This window comes from Typopeltis vanoorti, chromosome 10 (assembly GCF_054136105.1).
Source record: "Typopeltis vanoorti isolate ZY-2024b chromosome 10, IOZ_Tvanoo_1.0, whole genome shotgun sequence".
Classification (NCBI taxonomy): domain Eukaryota; kingdom Metazoa; phylum Arthropoda; class Arachnida; order Uropygi; family Thelyphonidae; genus Typopeltis; species Typopeltis vanoorti.
Window position 1 is genome coordinate 100,389,198 of NC_143558.1, and position 18,836 is coordinate 100,408,033.

Genomic DNA, 18,836 nt, shown 5'->3' on the forward strand with positions numbered 1-18,836 from the left:
AAATTTCCTCTGTATTAATCTTAAAAAAAAAAAAAAAAAAAAAAAAACTTCCATGATTTGTATGTTTCAATCATATGACCAATTTTCTGCCTATCAACCACTTTCTGTAAGCCACAAATCTTCAACCTGTCCTCAATGTTCATTCCATAAACATGATACCACCTTGGTCACTTTCCTCTGGAACTTCTTATTGCCAAGGTGACTAGATCTGCATGCAGTTGGATGGTCTTATCAAGTCTCTGTAAGGAGGTATAATTACCTGCTGGTCTCTGCTTTAGCCACATTTTTTGCAATATGTTTTCTAAACTTTTTAACTCCCTATCTGTTAACACCCCATATGTCTTCTTCAATTTTCTGGTGTACCTTTCCATCAGCATGGTATACACAGCTGGTAATCTTTCACCTCAATGTGCATAACCTTACATTTTGCCCCATTACATTGATATTCATTCTCCTTTGCTTAGACTGCCAGTCTATCCAAATATAAAGAGGAGGGGAATGAAACTTACAGAAAATAATCTTCTGATACAACTGAAAATAAACTAAATTATAAGAGAAAGAATGCCATAGCTAAAACAAGTGGCTTAAGTAGGACTGGTTATAGACTTAAAAGTAAACTGCTGTTTATTTACAAATGTCAGAAATAAAAGATATGAACTGGTTTCACTGAATGTTTATTTGCCCCAAAATTCTTGGAATAAGAAAAACATGGCTGAATGAAAATATCCTAACTGGAATAAAGTTTTTTTTTTTTCATGATAGAAAGGACAGGAGGGGAGGACTGCTGCTGATGATAGCAGAGGAATTGTCTATAGGATAGACATGAAACAGGGAAATAGTGGTTGGGAATATTTAGTTCGATTTGCTATAGGCCAGGGAATGTGAAGGGCAGTGAAGAAATGTATAACAACTTTTTTTTTAGTGAAAAAGAAGATTAATTATGGGCGATTTTAATTATGGTGGTATAGATTGGAATGAAAAGATAGCATTTAGGAATAAAGAAAATGAATTTCTTGAGAGGCAACTATATCAAGCAGCATGTGATGCAAGGATCAAGAGTTTATTATTATTATTCAGGCATCCATGGAGTCAGACTCATCGCAAGAAGTCCTTAAGAAACAGTCTATCAAAACTCATCGTGGGAGGTCCCTCCTAGGAAACAGTCTATCATACCACACCTTAAACTCATTGACTGGTCTTGCTCTCACCACTCCTCTCACCAAAGAAATGACTCTTCACCCTCTTGCTTACAGTTTCCTTTTGTAACTTCCAGGGATGGCCCCTTGTCATCACTCCCCTTCCCATCGTTCAACCAAGCAAACTCTCCAGTGTCAACCCTGTAACCACCTCTCAACAGTTTAAGTCTCAATCATATCACCTCTAATTCTATCCACCAAACTCTGCAGTCCACATTCCCTCAGCCAATCCTCATAACTAACATTGTATAGTCCTGAAACCATTGTTATCTGCCTTTTGTATCCTTTCCACAGTTAATTTATCCCTTTCAAAATCCTGGGGACCAAATCTGAGAACAATAGTCTAAGTGTAGTCTCATCAGAGTCTTATACAATGGAATGATAACTCTTATCTCTGCAGGCAAGTGTCCTTCTCATTATTGCAGCTATCCTCTGTTACCTTCACCACCTTTGCAATATGTCCTCTAAATTTCAGGTTTCTATCAATCAACCCCAGATCTCTTTGTCTCCCCTACTTCCTCTAGTACAGCTTCTCCCATAGAGTATGCAGCATCCCAAACCTCAAGACCTTACATTTTGCTGCATTAAACTGATTCTCCCCATTCATTTGCCCATCTGTCTAGCTTATTCAAATCCTCTTGCAGGGCTACCACATCTACGCTATTATTAATAACCCTTCCCAGCTTCGCATCATCCACAAACAACTGAATATCCCCCTGCAATCCACAGACAATGTCATTGATTTAAAGGTTAAACAATATAGGTCTTGGTACTGGTCCCTGTGGGACCCCACTTGTAACCCTCTGCCTCCTTGAAACTGCCCCACCATACACAACTGATACCTATCAGACAGCCAATCCTGAATCCAGTTGACCAACCTGACATCCAGACCCATCTGCTACAGCTTAAATATCAGCTTATCATGTGACACCCTGTCAAATGCCTTTTGCCAAGTCCAAGAAAATGGCAGTATATGCCTTTCCCTCATCTACTTCTCTTGTAACTTTATCATAAAAGGCTAGCACATTGCTAAAACAACCGCACCTGCTACACAAATCCATGTTGACTCTCACAGATAACATTACCCTCAACTGCCCAATACTGTATACGGTCCCTCACTACTTTCTCCAAGATCTTAACAACTACTGATGACACACAAACTGGCCTATGATTAGACACTTCCAGTCTGCTACTGTCCTTATGCAATGGCACTATCTTACCTTCCTTCCATTCCCTGACCACCTTTTCTGCAGCCAGACTTTCATTGAAAAGCCAGGTCAAAGGTGCTGTCAGTTCTATGGCCCATTCTCTCAAAACTTACGGCCCATTCTCTCAAAACTTACGGCCCATTCTCTCAAAACTTACGGCCCATTCTCTCAAAACTTACGGCCCATTCTCTCAAAACTTACGGCCCATTCTCTCAAAACTTACGGCCCATTCTCTCAAAACTTACGGCCCATTCTCTCAAAACTTACGGCCCATTCTCTCAAAACTTACGGCCCATTCTCTCAAAACTTACGGCCCATTCTCTCAAAACTTATGGCCCATTCTCTCAAAACTTGTGAAATATCATCCAGTTACACAGCTTTATTGATATCCAGAGTTCTCAGTATTTGGAACACTCTCCTCTTGCACTTCTAAACCTTGAACCTGCCCTACCCCTCTAGTATTAAAACCTTCTTCTCCGGGATGAAATACTCCAATAAAGTGTTCATTGAACAATTCCACTATGTCCTCTGCTTCAGTCACTCTATCCCATTTTTATCCCACAATGTCATTCTTTCACAGTCATTTCTCATCCTACTGGCCACATAGCTAAAATATTCCCTAGTATTTTCTTTGGCTCTTAGGGCCAATTTCTTCTCATATTCTGGTTTTGCCTTCTTTACCATACTAGTTACTCTCCTGGCCTGTGTCTTATATTCTTCATGCATCTTCTCTTCACCTGTCTCATATTTCTTCCATAGCCTCCTTTTCGCATGCAGTTCCTATTTAATATTGTTTGTCATCCACTTTACTCCAAATAATATGCTGTATTCCTTCACTCATGGAATACACCATACTATTGCTGCTAACAAATTCCTTCACAATTTCCCAAGCACTAATGATATCCCATCCTTCCAATTCCTCCCTCCATGAAACTTCCCCAAGTTGACATCTAAGACTATTATAATTCCACATATGTTCCCTTCTCTTTGATACTCCTGCATGTCTATTCATCTTCCAACTCAAAACCATATGGCCACTCTCTCCAACTCGTGGGAGAGATGTCATCTCAGTTATTATCAACTCTTCTGATTCTATGACCAAATCAAACTCTTGAACCTCTTGCTCTCTATTACATCTTGCCTAAGACATTTATCCCTCAAGAATTCTAGAAATTCCATTCCCTTAATGCTACATGCATCTTCCTCTCCCCAATTTATAGTGCTATAGTTAAAATCTCTCATAACAATCATTCTTCTTGCACTTGCCAAACTGAAATCTCTAAACATCTCCTGGTCCCCACCCTCTGTGCTCCTTGGTCTGTAGCAACACCCCCACGAAATATCCTTCTTGCCCACCTCTACCTCACACCATATGCTTTCAAAATCATTAGTGTCACTGCCTTCGAAAGCCTCCACTCTTAGATGACATAAGTCGTCACTTATCATAAGCAGTACCCCACCACATTTTCCCTTCCTATCCTGCCGAAAAATGCTGCACTACCCAGCTACTTCTATTCCTGTTATTATATCCTCTTCTGTCAACGTCTCAGTGATCCCAATAATCTTTGGCCAGGCTGATTGCTATCAGTGCCACCAATTCTCCTTTATTCTGGATACTCCTGGCATTAGTATAAAGCATAAAAATGCCATTGTTTCTATACCCAGCATTATCCTCTCTAGGCTCCACTGGGTTCAGTGTTACCTGATGTCATCTCCCAAGTACCCATTCCCACAAGAGGCCACCCCTGCTATCATCCTCCCTGGGACACACTGACTCGTTCAGAACAGCAATCTCTCCAGATGCCTATGCTCTTCCTCATTCAAATGCAAGTGGTCTCTCGCATACAATTTCTCTCTGTCCTCAAATGCCCTCCAAGCACCCACATATTCCAATCCTCTCTTCTGACACATTCTAGCTATTATGTTATTCAATATTATTGCTCTTCTGCTCAGCTTGTCACTATCATACCTAGGCAGTATGCACACTCCCCTTTCATACAACCTCAAGCAAGAATTTCATATCTCTCGCTGCCCAATTTACATTACCACTCAAGTCATTTGTTCCTACCATCATAATCATCTCATCCACCCTTTCACCCCCTCTTAATTGCCATAGCCACACTTTCTATCGTTCGTCCAGGCAACTCCTCACACATTCTATCTTGAACACCACGGATCATTGGGTCCCCATACGTTACACCTCTTACCACCCTATTGCTCGCATGCATCCCTCACTCTCTCTCCTCTAACACTTTCTCTCTGTGCTCCACCTACTTACCTGCCTTCCTGACATCACTCTATCCCTGGTTCCAGTGCTCCTTTGCATTCCTCTCATTCCCTCTCTCCTACTGTTTCCATTCTTTTCTCTCCTATCATTCCCATAACTCTCTCACTCCTACTCTGATTCGCCTTGCATTAGTCTCTTCCATTTGCCTAATCTCATCTTTCACACTTCTCATATCATTTCCTAGATATTCCACCTGCTCTTTCAGCTCATCTCTCTCTCTCTGCAAGTCAGCCACTCTTATTTGCAATTCATCCTCCCAATTGAGAGACCATCTCCTGAAACTTCACAATCATTCAACCTTTCCATACTCCCCACTCTCATTACTTTATTCATATTTCTCTCCCCCTCTATCATACCACTTGTCTCTCTATGTGGAGAATCTCCTGTCTCTGACTCAATGAGGTCAGTTATAGTCATCTCTAACTCGCCAAGTTCCTCCCATTGCCTGCATTTTGTACACATACGTATTCCCCTTTCTCTCACCTGCCATATATACAGCCACCGGGACGCATATATTCTGCAAGTCCTACATGCTACAAAATTCTGTATATCACGCAAAATGGAGTCCTTAAATGGGGAAGGACTTGGAGATACGCCATTTGCAATTTTAACTGCTGCCATTATTCAAAATAATGTTTGCTAATTAGTGTCGCTGCTAAATAAGTATAAAGGGAGTATAACTATATAAGTAAAAGTACAAATAATTACAAACAAAACATTTAAGTATAGTAAACATAAAGATGAAGATAGCATTATGCTATCTTCATCTTGTCTTCCTCAGTTATGCATCAGATTCCGACCCCGTCTTCTTGGTAACCAAAATACACAATATAGCGACAACAATTAACTTTAAAAACCACTAAAGGACACCTTGTATTGTATTCCAGAAAAACAACTGAGTTTTGTGATAATTTCATTAAAGGAAGCAATTGTGAGTGGGATTTTGCACTTTCCTCCAGTTAGTGAGATTGATCATGAAGTGATCACCTGGATTGTGGCTAGCTATATGCCAACCTCCATATAAAAAGGATATGTGGAAGTATAAGGCTGGCAATTATGACAAACTTGGGAAACAGCTTGCAGCTATAACATAGAATGAGGAGTTGAGCAGTAAGGAAATAAATGCTGCTGGGGAACTGAAAGAAATAAAATCACAGCATCAATGTGTGTGTGAAATGCATTCTTGAAGGTCAAAAAGCTGAATAAGGTAGGTGCAAAATGGATGAATGTTATGATTAAGCATGAAATCTGGAAGATAGTTTGGAGACAGTACAAGATGAATAATGGTAATAATTGGCTACATGAAGAGTATAAAGAACAAGCCAGGAGAGCGAATCAGTTAGTAAGGACAACAAAAAATGCAATATGATCAGAAATTAGCAAATCAAGCATAGAAAAACCCTAGTTTTTTTAGGTATATAGAAGGAAGAATGAGTATGGTAAGATTATGTTAATGGATGAAAATGGTAGAATGGTAACTGCTGTAGATGATATTGAGGTATTTAGTGATCATTTTATAAGGGTGTTTCATCCTCATTAGGGTGAAATTACTAAAACTTAAGTGTAGCAGACAGAAGAGAGAATAGCTTAATTGTGAGAGGAGGTATTTAAGGAAATAAGCTGGATATCAATAAGGCAATAGGATTTTGATATCAACATGCATCTTAAGGAAATATTCCAAGGAATTGACAGTAGCATTGGCATACCTGTTTAATAAGAATCTTACAATAGCACAGGTTCCAAGGGAGTAGAAAGAAGGTAAAATTGTTCCACTGCATGCAGGTGGTGATAAAGCTGTGGCTACAAATAATAGAACAATCTATATATCTAGAGTTGTGAAGGGACTAGATTGGTGAAAAGTAGGATATAGAAATGGGTTTATAACAGAGGTATTCTCTGGTTATCAGCATAGGTTTGTTAAAAGGAGATCAGTTTTACTAACTGATCCATCTACTATGACAAATGTCTTGGACAAGGGAGATGTGTATAATGGTATACAAAAATTTTGCAAAAGCTTTTGATGGACTGTTAAATAAATTGAAACTGACTTCTGAGTTGGATCAATGACTGCCTGTCTGATAGGTATCAGAAAGTTGTATATGGGGTGTAGTTTTTGGACCATGGTTAATTTGTATATTAATGATATTAAGATGGGTGTAACTGGTGATAATCGCATGTTATGGCCTTAAGGGAGGACTTGAATAGATTGCATGAATGCTCAGATAAGTGGAACTGTCAGTACTATGTTGTAAAGTGTAAGATTTTGAAATTTAGTAAACAATGATGGGATACAAGGTACAGTTATACCCCGAAGTTGCACGGTAGGTGGGACCAACAAAAACCGCGCAAGTCGAATTTGCGTAACTCGGGGTATAATTTTGCATGAATTTATATATACAAACATATAATTGGGACCAAAGGTTTACAAAAACAGCTATTTTTTTAAGAAATATAATCATAATTGTAGTTTTTCATACACAAAAAAAGTTATTTCAATGTCAATGGTTTTATAACATCTAATAGATTCGTCTGACGGCATAATGCGTTTTTCTTGTCAAGCAAAATTTCTTCGTAGCAAGCTAATGCTTTTTTTTTTTTATTCCTTGCCTTGTGGCTACAATTCATTCCTCGTTTAGAATCTGTCCTCCAAAATCTGTAAACCTTTCTTTTATGATTGTTCTTGCTGTGGATTCCTGTAGATTGAACTTCTTTGCTAGCTCACAAATTTTCATTCTGCCTTCAAAATCCTTAATGTTGAGTTTTGTTTCCAAAGTCAATGTTTTTCTTTTCTTGCTAGCTGTAGAAGAATCGGACTTGATTATTTTGGACAACGTTATTATTTTTTATATGATAAAATTTTTATCAAGAACATAACATTAAACAATCAAGTTTTGTATAAAAATCAAGCATGAATGGAGACTGCACGAAACACAGCAATGCTTGTTCACGGCATGTGCGACACTGGTGAATGCGGCCAGTGCCGGAAAGATAAGACTAGTGGTGAGGCATGAAGTGGGACGGGAATACGTACATATAAGAAACAGAGTAACTCTGGATTTGTGTAAGTCGGGGTATGACTGTATACACTTGGTGGGGAAACTTTAAAAGAGGTAGAGGTGATGAGAGATCTGGGAGTGATAGTGGACAAGGATCCGAAATTCAGGATCCCCATTGCACAAGTTGTCACATCAGATAATGGCAATAATGCAAAGGACCCTGACATGCAGAAATAAAGAGGTTATGCCATTGTATAAAGCCTTGATCAGGGGCCTTGTATGGATCATTGTTCATAGATTTGTTACTGCATTTTCATGGCGACAAGGATATGTTAGAAAGGGTCCAGAGAAGATTTGTAAAGGTGGTCAGTCTTCTTTAGAACTGAAGTATGAGTACAGATTGAGAGAATGTAAATAGCCAAGTCTCATGAAATAGGAGGGGGGGAATATGATGGAGATATAAGCTAGTCAGGAGATGTTGAGTAGAGGAATGAAAAGATTATTTACATGGAGAGCAGTTAGTGAGTGGAATGCATTGCCTGAGTGTGTTATGAATGTAGATACACTGAATTGGTTTAAGGTGTGGTTGGATGACCTTTGTGTGTACCTCTCACAATGAGTGACTCCATGGAGGTCAGATAATAATAAATTATAATTATTCCAGTTTGTTCTCTTATATAGAGAACTGGAATAACTATATAAAAGAACTTTTAGTTATGTTACATAGAAATAATAATCAACATATAAAATCTTCAAGTACTTGAACCAAGAAATTAAAGAACAAAGTAATATAGGTGTTACAAGTAAAAATGGAGACCAAATAATTATGAAAACTTATGGAAAGATAAGTAATAGTAACAAATTAGAAACTTTTATTTGGTTTAAAGTTCTGAAAAAACAGGAAATGATGGAATGAATAAATATGGAATTTAAATATGCCAGTTTGAGTCTACATAAGAGACTATTAAATAAAATTTTGCAACTGGGAAGAGCTCCAGATGACTGAAATTTGTTGTCTGTTTAAAAACAAAAAAAAAAAAAATGGAGGGGAGAAATGAATGTTGGGAGATTAAATGCTGAGAAAATAAGGTCATGCCTGGAAGCTGTATAAGGAGAGTGTGAGCCAGAGAGAGATGCAGGTTTTTTGCATGGAAAGTTATATATGATTGGAATGTATTGCCTGAGTGTGTTGTCTGTAAAGAATTTCAATATATTGACATGGTATGACGAGCTATGGGTATGACAAAAGGGACCTCCTAGAAGAGTATGTGAATCCATGGGATCTTAGGATGATCTTCAAATTATTATTATTATTATTATTATTATTCAGGCCTCCAAGGAGTCAAAAGACTCATCGAGGGAGGTCCTTCCTAAGACAAAGTCTGTCAAGACTCATCGAGGGGAGGTCCCCCCCCTGAGAAACACAAAGTATATCATACCACTCTTTAAAGTCACTGACCGTTCTCGCTCCCACCACTCCATCAGGCAATGCATTCCACGGCTCAACCACCCTCCACACAAAGAAACCACTCCTTACCCTCTTGCTCACAGTTTCCTTTCGTAACTTCCAGGGATGGCCTCTTGTCATCACTCCTTCCCGCTGATCAACCAAGCGAAAGAACTCCCCAGTGTCAACCCTGTAACCACCTCTCAACAGTTTAAAAGTCTCAATCATATCACCTCTCCTTCTTCTATCCGCCAAACTCTGCAGTCCACATTCTCTCAGCCGATCCTCATAACTATCATTGTACAGTCCTGAAACCATCTTTGTCATCCGTCTTTGTATCCTTTCCACAGTTAATTTATCCCCTTCAAATCCTGGGGACCAAATCTGAGAACAATAGTCCAAGTGTGGTCTGATCAGACTTATACAACGGAATGATAACCCTCTTATCTCTGCAGGTCAGTGTCCTTCTCATAATAGCAGCAATCCTCTGTGTTACCTTCACCACCTTTGCAATATGTCCCCTAAACTTCAGGTTTCTATCAATCATCAACCCCAGATCTCTTGTCTCCCCTACTTCCTCCAGTATAACTCCTCCCATAGAGTATGCAGCATCCCATCGATGTTTCCCAAACCTCAAGACCTTACATTTTGCTGCATTAAACTGACACCCCCATTCATTTGCCCATCTATCTAGCTTATTTAAATCCTCTTGCAGGGCTACCACATCTGCGCTATTACTAATAATCCTTCCCAGCTTCGCATCATCTGCAAACAACTGAATATCCCCCTGCAATCCACTGGCTATGTCATTGATATAAAGGTTAAACAATATAGGTCCTAGTACTGAGCCCTGTGGGACCCCACTTGTAACCCTCTGCCTCCTGGAAACTGCTCCACCATACACAACTCTGATACCTATCAGACAGCCAATCCTGAATCCAGTTGACCAATCTGACATCCAGACCCATGTGCTGCAACTTAAATATCAGCTTATCATGTGGCACCCTGTCAAATGCCTTCGCCAAGTCTAAGAAAATTGCAGTATATGCCTTTCCCTCATCTAATGCTCTTGTAACTTTATTATAAAAGGCTAGCATATTGCTAAAACAAGAGCGTCCTTTCACAAATCCATGTTGATTCTCACAGATAACATTATCCTCATCTGCCCAATGCTGTACATGGTCCCTCACTACTTTCTCCAAGATCTTAACAACTACTGATGACACACAGACTGGCCTATAATTAGACACTTCCAGTCTGTTACCACCCTTATGCAATGGCACTATCTTACCTTCCTTCCATTCCCTGGGCACCTTTGCCAAAGCCAGACTTCCATTGTAAAGCCACGTTAAAGGTATTGTCAATTCGCTAGCACATTCTCTCAAAACTCGTGGCGAAATACCATCCAGTCCCACAGCTTTACTGACATCCAGAGTACTCAGTATCTGAAACACACTCTCCTCCTGTACCTCCAGACCTCGTACCAGTCCTATCCCTCTAGCATTAAAACTGACTCCTCTAGGATGAAATACTCCAATAAAGTGTTCATTGAACAATTCCACTATGTCCTCTGCATCAGTCACTCTATTCCCATTTTTATCCCACAATATCATTCTTCCACAGTCATTTCTCCTCCTACTGGCCACATAGCTAAAAAATTCCCTAGGATTTTCTTTGGATCTTAGGGCCAATCTCCTCTCATATTCCAGTTTCGCTTTCCTTACCACACGAGTCACTCTTCTGGCCTGTGTCTTATATTCTTCACCCATCCTCTCTTCACCTGTCTCCTTATATCTCTTCCATAGCCTCTTTTTCGCATGCAGTTCCTGTTTAATGTTGTTTGTCATCCACTTTACTCCAAATTGCGCCCTCTTCTTCACTCGTGGTATACAACTTACCATTGCTGATAACAAATATTCTTTCACAATTTCCCACGCACTGGTGATATCCCGGCCGTCCAATTCCTCCCTCCATGAAACTTCCCGAAGTTGACGTCTAAGATTATTATAATCACCTGCCTTATAATTCCACATAAGTTCCCGTCTCTTTGATACTCCTGCATGTCTATTCATTTTCCATGTCAACACCATATGGTCACTCTCTCCAACTGGTGGGAGAGACGTCAACTCAGTTATTATCAACTCTTCTGATGCTATAACCAAATCCAAAATTTTTGAACCTCTTGTTCCCTCTGTTACATGTTGCCTAAGACATTTGTCCCTCAAGAATTCTAGAAATTCCATTCCCCTATTGTTACATGCATGTTCCTCTCTCCAATTTATACTACTGAAGTTAAAATCTCCCATAACAATCATTCTTCTTGCACTTGCCAAACTTAGCTGTCTAAACATCTCCTGGTCCCCATCCTCTGTGCTCCTGGGTCTGTAGCAACACCCCACTAAATATCCTGTCTTGCCTACCTCTAGCTCACACCATACGCTCTCAAAATCATTTCTCACTTCCTTCCAAATTCTCCACTCTTAGAGGACATAGGTCATCACTTATCATAAGCAGCACCCCACCACCACACTTTCCCCTCCTATCCTGACGAAAAATGCTATACCCAGCGACTTCTATTCCTGTTTTTATATCCTCTTCTGTCAACCACGTCTCAGTGATCGCAATAATTTTTGGCCAGGCTGATGCTATCTGCGCCACCAATTCCTCTCCCTTATTCCGGATACTCCTGGCATTAGTATACAGCATATAAATGCCATTGTTTCTATACCCAGCCTTATCCCTTCTAGACTCCACTGGGCTCAGTGTTACCTGACATTGTCTCCCTTCTCCCAAGTATCCATTCCCACAAGAGGCCACCCCTGCTTTCATCCTCCCTGGGACACACTGACTCGTTCAGAACAGCAATCTCTCCAGATGCCTACGCCCTTCCTCATTCAAATGTAAACGGTCTCTCGCATACAACTCCTCTCTTTCCTCAAACGCACTCCAAGCATCCACATATACCAGTCCTCTCTTGTCACACATTCTCGCTATTATGCCATTCAATATCACCGCTCTTCTGCTCAGCTCATCATTATCATACCTAGGCAACACGCACACTATTTTTCCTCTCTGTCTTCTTCCGTACAGTCTCAAGCAAAAATCTCATATCTCTCGCTGCCCGACTTACATTACCACTCAAGTCATTCGTTCCTACCATCACAATCATCTCATCCACCCTTTCACCTCTCTTAATTGCCATAGCCACCCTTTCTATTGTTCCTCCTGGCAAACACTCCTCACGCATCCTATCTTGAACACCACGGATCATTGAGTCGCCATACATTATACCTCTTACCATTCCCTCGCTCCTATTGTTTCCATTCTCTCCTCTTCTTTCATTCCCATACCTCTCTCTTCTACTGTTTCCATTCTCTCCTCTTCTAGCACTCCCATACATCTCTCTCATTCCCTCTCTCCTACTGTTTCCATTTTCTCCACTTCTAACACTTCCATATCCCTCTCTCATTCTGTCTCTCCTACTACTGTTTCCATCCGCTCGTCTTCTAGCATTCCCATACCTCTCTCTCATTCCATCTCTCCTACCGTTTCCATTCTCTCCTCTTCTAGCACTTCCATATCTCTCTCTCATTCCGTCTCTCCTACTGTTTCCATCCTCTCGTCTGCTAGCATTCCCATACCTCTCTCTCATTCCCTCTCTTCTACTGTTTCCATTCTCTCCTCTTCTAGCACCCCCATACCTCTCACTCATACTCCTTAAATTCTCTCTCTCTCCTACTCTGATTTGCCTTGCATTTATCTCTTCCATTCTCCTAATCTTATCTTTCATACTTCTGCTCTCATTCACTAGACATTCCACCTCCTCTTTCAACTCATCTATCTCCCTCTGCAGGTCAGTCACTCTTAATCTAAATTCACTCTCCCATACAAAAAAACCATCTCCTAAACTTCTACAGTCACTCACACCTTCCACACTATCAACTATTATTTTCTCATTCGCTCCTATCATACTACTTGTCTTCCTATTCTCCGTTCCTGGAGCAACAAAGTCGGATATCGATATATCTAATGTATTTATTTCCTCCAACTGCCTGCATTTGGCGCACATACGCTCTCCACTCTCTTTAACAAGCCACATATGTAATTCCCGAGAAGCATACATGCCGCAAGTACTGCATGCCACAAAGTCCTTTATGATATTGCTAATAATCGAGTTTTTAAATGGCGGAGGACTTGGCGTTACGCCACTTGCGACTGCTGCTGAATCCACCATCATTCCTTACTGCCGAGTAGCGTAATCTTTAATAATTATTCAATTAATAAATAAGAGGGGAAAAAAGTACAAACATCAGAACATTTAAAGTACTAAATATAATTAAATAAACGAAATATAACTAAATACAGTAACTTAGCTTCGTTTTGTCTTCCACCGTTACGCGTTCGATTCCGACGGTACCAACATATATTGTATCGCGACAGCAACTAACTTCCAAAAAAAACAACCACTGAAGTACACTCGTATTCAGAGAAACAATTTAGCACTCAAAAACGTAGAAAAACGGGGGAAAAAGCGGACTATTCACAGATTAAAAATCACTTTCTTCTGCACAGCTCAAATTCACCGCCATTAGAAGAATAAATATTTCAATTCTGGATACAGAACAGAAATTGGCTGAAATCAAGAGTTTTAAACATATTTTTGCTGGTTCTTTTTTTAAAGGAAAGTTGGAACTTGCTGATGATGTCTTGTCATTCATCTATAGAGCTAAGTAAAATTGAATAAAGACGAACTTGTTATTGTTGTAATAGGTTGCTTTCTTGCTTTGTGAATTCATAATTGCTGCTTTTTTGCAATGTCTACCTTTTTTATTTTAATGTCATTTTTAACAGCCTATGTTTCTTCTGTTCTGAAGATTTTGTCTAGTATAGTTTGAAATGTCTGTATTTGAATGCCTAGTAATTCAGTTTCATGTCTTTCCATTTTCTCAATGTCTACCAGTGCTGCTAACCAACATCCATTTATAGTCTAGCTTGAAACTTGCCAAATCAACTTCACTACCTCCTTTATTCCATCTACTTCATTCTTTGGAACAGCCTCCCCACTCTTCCTTTCCTGAAGAATACAACCTTCAGCTTCAACCAAAAAAAAAAAATCAAAATTCCACCTTTTTTTTTCTTACCTTTTTTGCCCACATAAGCACTAATGTGCTTAAGCCTTTTGGCCTCTCATGTGTGGGGATCAAATATATATAAAGACAGAGCACAGATGAATCAAATCTATATATACCAGTATGTCTTTATCTCATGGAGGCAGTTAAAAATTAAGAATTTCACACACACAAAAATCAGTTAAATTACTTGGATTTATGAATTATAATCATGTAACATACCAGTTTAAGCTTCAGAGTAAATTCACATTGAGTTACTGTGCTTGGAAACTATTCTTGTCCTCTCATGTGTAACTGCCCAATAGTTTAATCTTTTTGAAATATTTTTAACAAGAAATGTTTAGTTGACTTTTGTGTATTTATCTATTTTTACTAAATTGAGTTTTGTTTGTCTATATAGGTTGAGGTCAACGGTAACACCTTCACGACGTTCAAACATAGAGAGGGGTTACCGCTTGCCAATGTCACCCATTTGGCGATTGGCGGGGACGTCATCATACGTGCCATTGACATCCCGATCGAGACGATAGTAAGTACCTGCTATCCTGGTTGCAGTTTTTTTTATTCAAAAAGGAAAAAAGCATGATAAAATATGCTTTTTGTAAATGTTAGCATTTTGTGATAGAGATTTAAAGTTAAACCATCATTTAAGTTTACACTTACAGTATTTTAACGTTTGTTTTTATTACTAAATGCTGTACATTTACACTGCTGAAGTTTAGCATCAGCAACTGTTCTTTTGTTCTGTGCCTGTTAAAACTAATCCACAACTTTCCAATGTTTTAAGTAATATTCCTATTTTGTTTTCTAGTCGAAGAATCTGAGGCTCAGCATCCCAAACAACATCAAGGTCGGGGATATGATATTTATCAGGGGTACAGTACCATCTGGTGCCGACAGGTAACAATCTTAGTTCCCCCACCCCATATTTAAATAAGGCAAAGTGTTCTTAATCATTTGATTGGAGGATATGTAAATGAATCCTTCAGACTAGCAATTCTGGGAATATGTCCTGTCCCAGTACAAAAAAAGTAACTCCTTTCTTCTAAACAAAACAAATTGTACCAATTCATTTAATCAAAAATGCTGTTCTAAGAATTAAATGTTTAAAGTTTTAATAAATGCTTAACATTTTACAAACAGTCACTGCACGTTTATCTTTTTCCAATCAATCCTTAGCATTGACTCTTCTTGAACTATATTTCACTTTGTGAACATGCTTGTATTTTAAGACTTTGGTTCCCACAGGCATTACTTTGGTGCCTCTTTTTTTGTCATGTATTAGAAATTTAGATTATTTTGTATTATGTTTTAAAATGCAGAAGATATTGGAGGGCATGCTTTTATAATTTGGCACCATAAATAGTTGTCTGAATTGCCTGTGTGGAAATATTGCATTGCATTAGAACTACAAACATTGTATGCATAGCTTTTTAAAACTTGAAAGTCATTATTGCTACTGATTTAATTTATTTTTTCTTCACTTTGCATTAGGATCAAATTCATTAATTTACTATTAATAGCATCAGTTTTAATCTCTATTATAAAAATGCAAGTAAAACCCACCTTTTTTTTTATGTTGGCAGTAGTGTTATATCAGCAACTACAAAATTATTTTATTTGAGTCTTTTTGACTTCATGGAATACCCATATAAATAATAAAATAATTTTCATAATGAAAGTTGTTCAGCTGATTCAACATGGCTGTAGTGCAACTGGAAGAACAGTAGAACATTGTGTCCTTTGATTAGAAAAGACCTGGTTTGATTCTAGTCATGATGAGGGGAATATCCTTATATGGGCTTTTTCAACTTAAGGTGAGTTAGCTGATATCGTACATTGGTAGCGGGTTTTTCATCTTGCATACAGACAAATCAGCCTTCAGAATAATTTACATGTAATTTACATTCAAAAAAAATACTTCAATAATAAAATTTAGGAATGGATGGAGAGGAATATGATACTCTAGGGGGGTAGCACGGCTTTGTAAAAGGTAGATTCTGCTTTAGTAGTTTATTCATCTTTCATAATAAGGTGACAGCAGAATTGGATAAAGGAAATGGCTACAGAGTGATACTGCTGGACTTTGCAAAGGCATTTGACAGAATATTATATGGGAAAACTTACATAAGTTGGAACGAATGGGAATGGATATGAGGCTGGTGGCATGGGTAGGAGGTTGATTTGATATACATCAGAGGGTAGTGTATGGTGGAGTGAAATCATAGCAGATGACGATGAATAGTGGAGTGTCCCTGGGCTCTGTAATAGAACCACTACTCTTTAATTTGTACATTAATGATATGGTGGAAGATTTGAAGAAGGATGTTCAGTTATTTGCCTGTTATGCAAAGCTAGGGAGGGCAAATAGTTGATAAAGGTGATGTAGATATTGTACAGGATGTATAATAAAATTAGTTTAATCCTTTATCCAAGTGTGAGCAAACAAGGTTTGCACCTGAAAGTATCTTCAGGACTGGGGTAAGGTGGTACAACACCAGGGCAACTCGTTGCAAAGGTGGAGCAAGCTACCAACACTCCTATCTCAGTATCTCCTCTAATGCAAAACACATCTCCTTGCGGATATGTCTAATGTTATGCATTAAGGGAAGGGCCACTACCAAACTAGTTTCTACCTTTATTGAGGTCTCTTCAGTGGGAGCCAGGCCCAAGTGGAGATGACCTGCTAATGCTTCTGCCTAGCTCCCACTGAAGAGACCTCAATAAAGGTAGAAACTAGTTTGGTAGTGGCCCTTCCCTTAATGCATAACATTAGACATATCCGCAAGGAGATGTGTTTTGCATTAGAGGAGATACTGAGATAGGAGTGTTGGTATCTTGCTCCACCTTTGCAATGAGTTTCCCTGGTGTTGTACCACCTTACCCCAGTCCTGAAGATAATTTCAGGTGCAAACTTTGTTTGCTCACACTTGGATAAAGGATTAAACTAATTTTATTATACTCTAACCAAGTGAAAAATAAACTTTCAACATTGTACAGAATGATTTAAATACATTGGCAGTGTAAGCAGAAGACAGTGGTTCTCAATTCAATGTTGTAAATGTAAGGTAATGTATTTTGGGATAAAAAGATTGCTTACTTTATGTCATATCGATGGTATTAGTTTACGAGAAACTGAGGCTAGGGATCTAGGGGTGATGGTTGGTAGATTTGAAATTCAGAGGACATACTGCAAGAGTTGGCATAATAGCCCAGAGGATTATTTGGATGCTGAAGAACACACTGACAAATAAAGTTATCTAGAGAGGTAAATCTCTAGAGAGGTTTATCCCTTTTTATAAGGCTATGATTCCGCCACTTGACTATTGTGCACAGATTTGGTCACCTGCATTTCTTATGGATCAAGAGGTGGTGTAGAGTATTCAGAGATGAGTGACTCCAACCTGGTGACAGGTCTGTGGTATATTCCCTATGAGGATAGATTGAGGGTGTGTGGGTTGCAGAGCTTAGCTGACAGGCTGAGGAGAGGGGATATGATAGAAACTTATACATTACTAAAGGGATTCTATAAAATTGACACAGAAGAAATTTTTGAATACTTTAAATTTTTGAAATTTGGGGAGTAGGAAAAAAAGGAGTCTCATTTGGAACTTGTCTACGAGTGGTTAGTAAGGGTGTAGACTAGGTGAGCTTCCCAACAGTGAATAGGTTTAAGGAGATGTATGATAGATATTGCGTTTAATGGATAGTGGGTATCCCACAGTGAGTCAACTCCCATGGATTACACATATAAGTAATAATACACCCTCTGTCCAAAAAGAAACAGAATTTTTGTTAGAAAATAAAGCACAGGCCAATTAATTATTCAAATGATTTATTTCAATCAATATATGCTTCCGTAGCTTAGTGTTTGGCACGGTCAGTTAATTTGTTAAATGAGTTTTTTATATTGGTTTTTGGGATACTATTGAGGGTCATGTTTACTGCTGCTTGAACGTTTTCAATGGTGTCATATTGCTTTCCTTTCGTTGGTAAATGAAGTCGGGGGGGGGGGGGGGGGAGAGAAAGAAGTCACAGGGTGCTAAATCAGGTGAATACGGCGAGTGATCCAATACACAAACTTGGTTTTTGCTCAAAAACTGTCTCGCAATGTTCGAACGATGAGATGGTACATTATCATGCAAAAGTAACCAGCTGCCTGTATCACAATATTCATGCCATACACGACAAATTCTCACTAGTAATCGCTGCAAAACTTCGAGATTAACCTCTCCATTGACCGTTAGGCCAGGCAGAATGAATTCTTTGTGGATAATGTCCTTGGAATCGTAGATAGAAACAAATTAGCATTGTCTTTACTTTTGACTTCTCCAAGCGACTTTTTTTTTTAGATGCCTCTCTTCTGGTGGTCTCCACTCAGCACTCTGGTGCTTTGTTTCAAGCCCATAGTCAAAACACCATGTTTCATCACCAGTAACGATCATTTCAAGGAAATTTCAGTCCTTAAGAGCAGTTTTAACGAGTCCTTGCAGTGTTCAATTCGACACATTTTTTGTTCATGGGTCAACTTGTGGGGAACAATCACAAATTCAATTTATGAAGGCCTAAACTC

General features: G+C 39.0%; 1 protein-coding gene across 2 annotated transcripts in view; it reads left to right on the forward strand.

Moving 5' to 3' along the window:
- The window catches only part of LOC150102630 (32 kDa beta-galactoside-binding lectin-like), a 135,917-nt gene that overhangs the window by 55,022 nt on the left and 62,059 nt on the right, over nt 1-18,836 (forward strand). For both annotated transcript variants that reach the window (XM_090399794.1, XM_090399795.1), the window contains exons 4-5: nt 14,664-14,792; nt 15,075-15,163. In XM_090399794.1, coding sequence (XP_090255920.1) covers nt 14,664-14,792; nt 15,075-15,163 — 218 coding nt within the window. The remainder of the gene's footprint in view (nt 1-14,663; nt 14,793-15,074; nt 15,164-18,836) is intronic.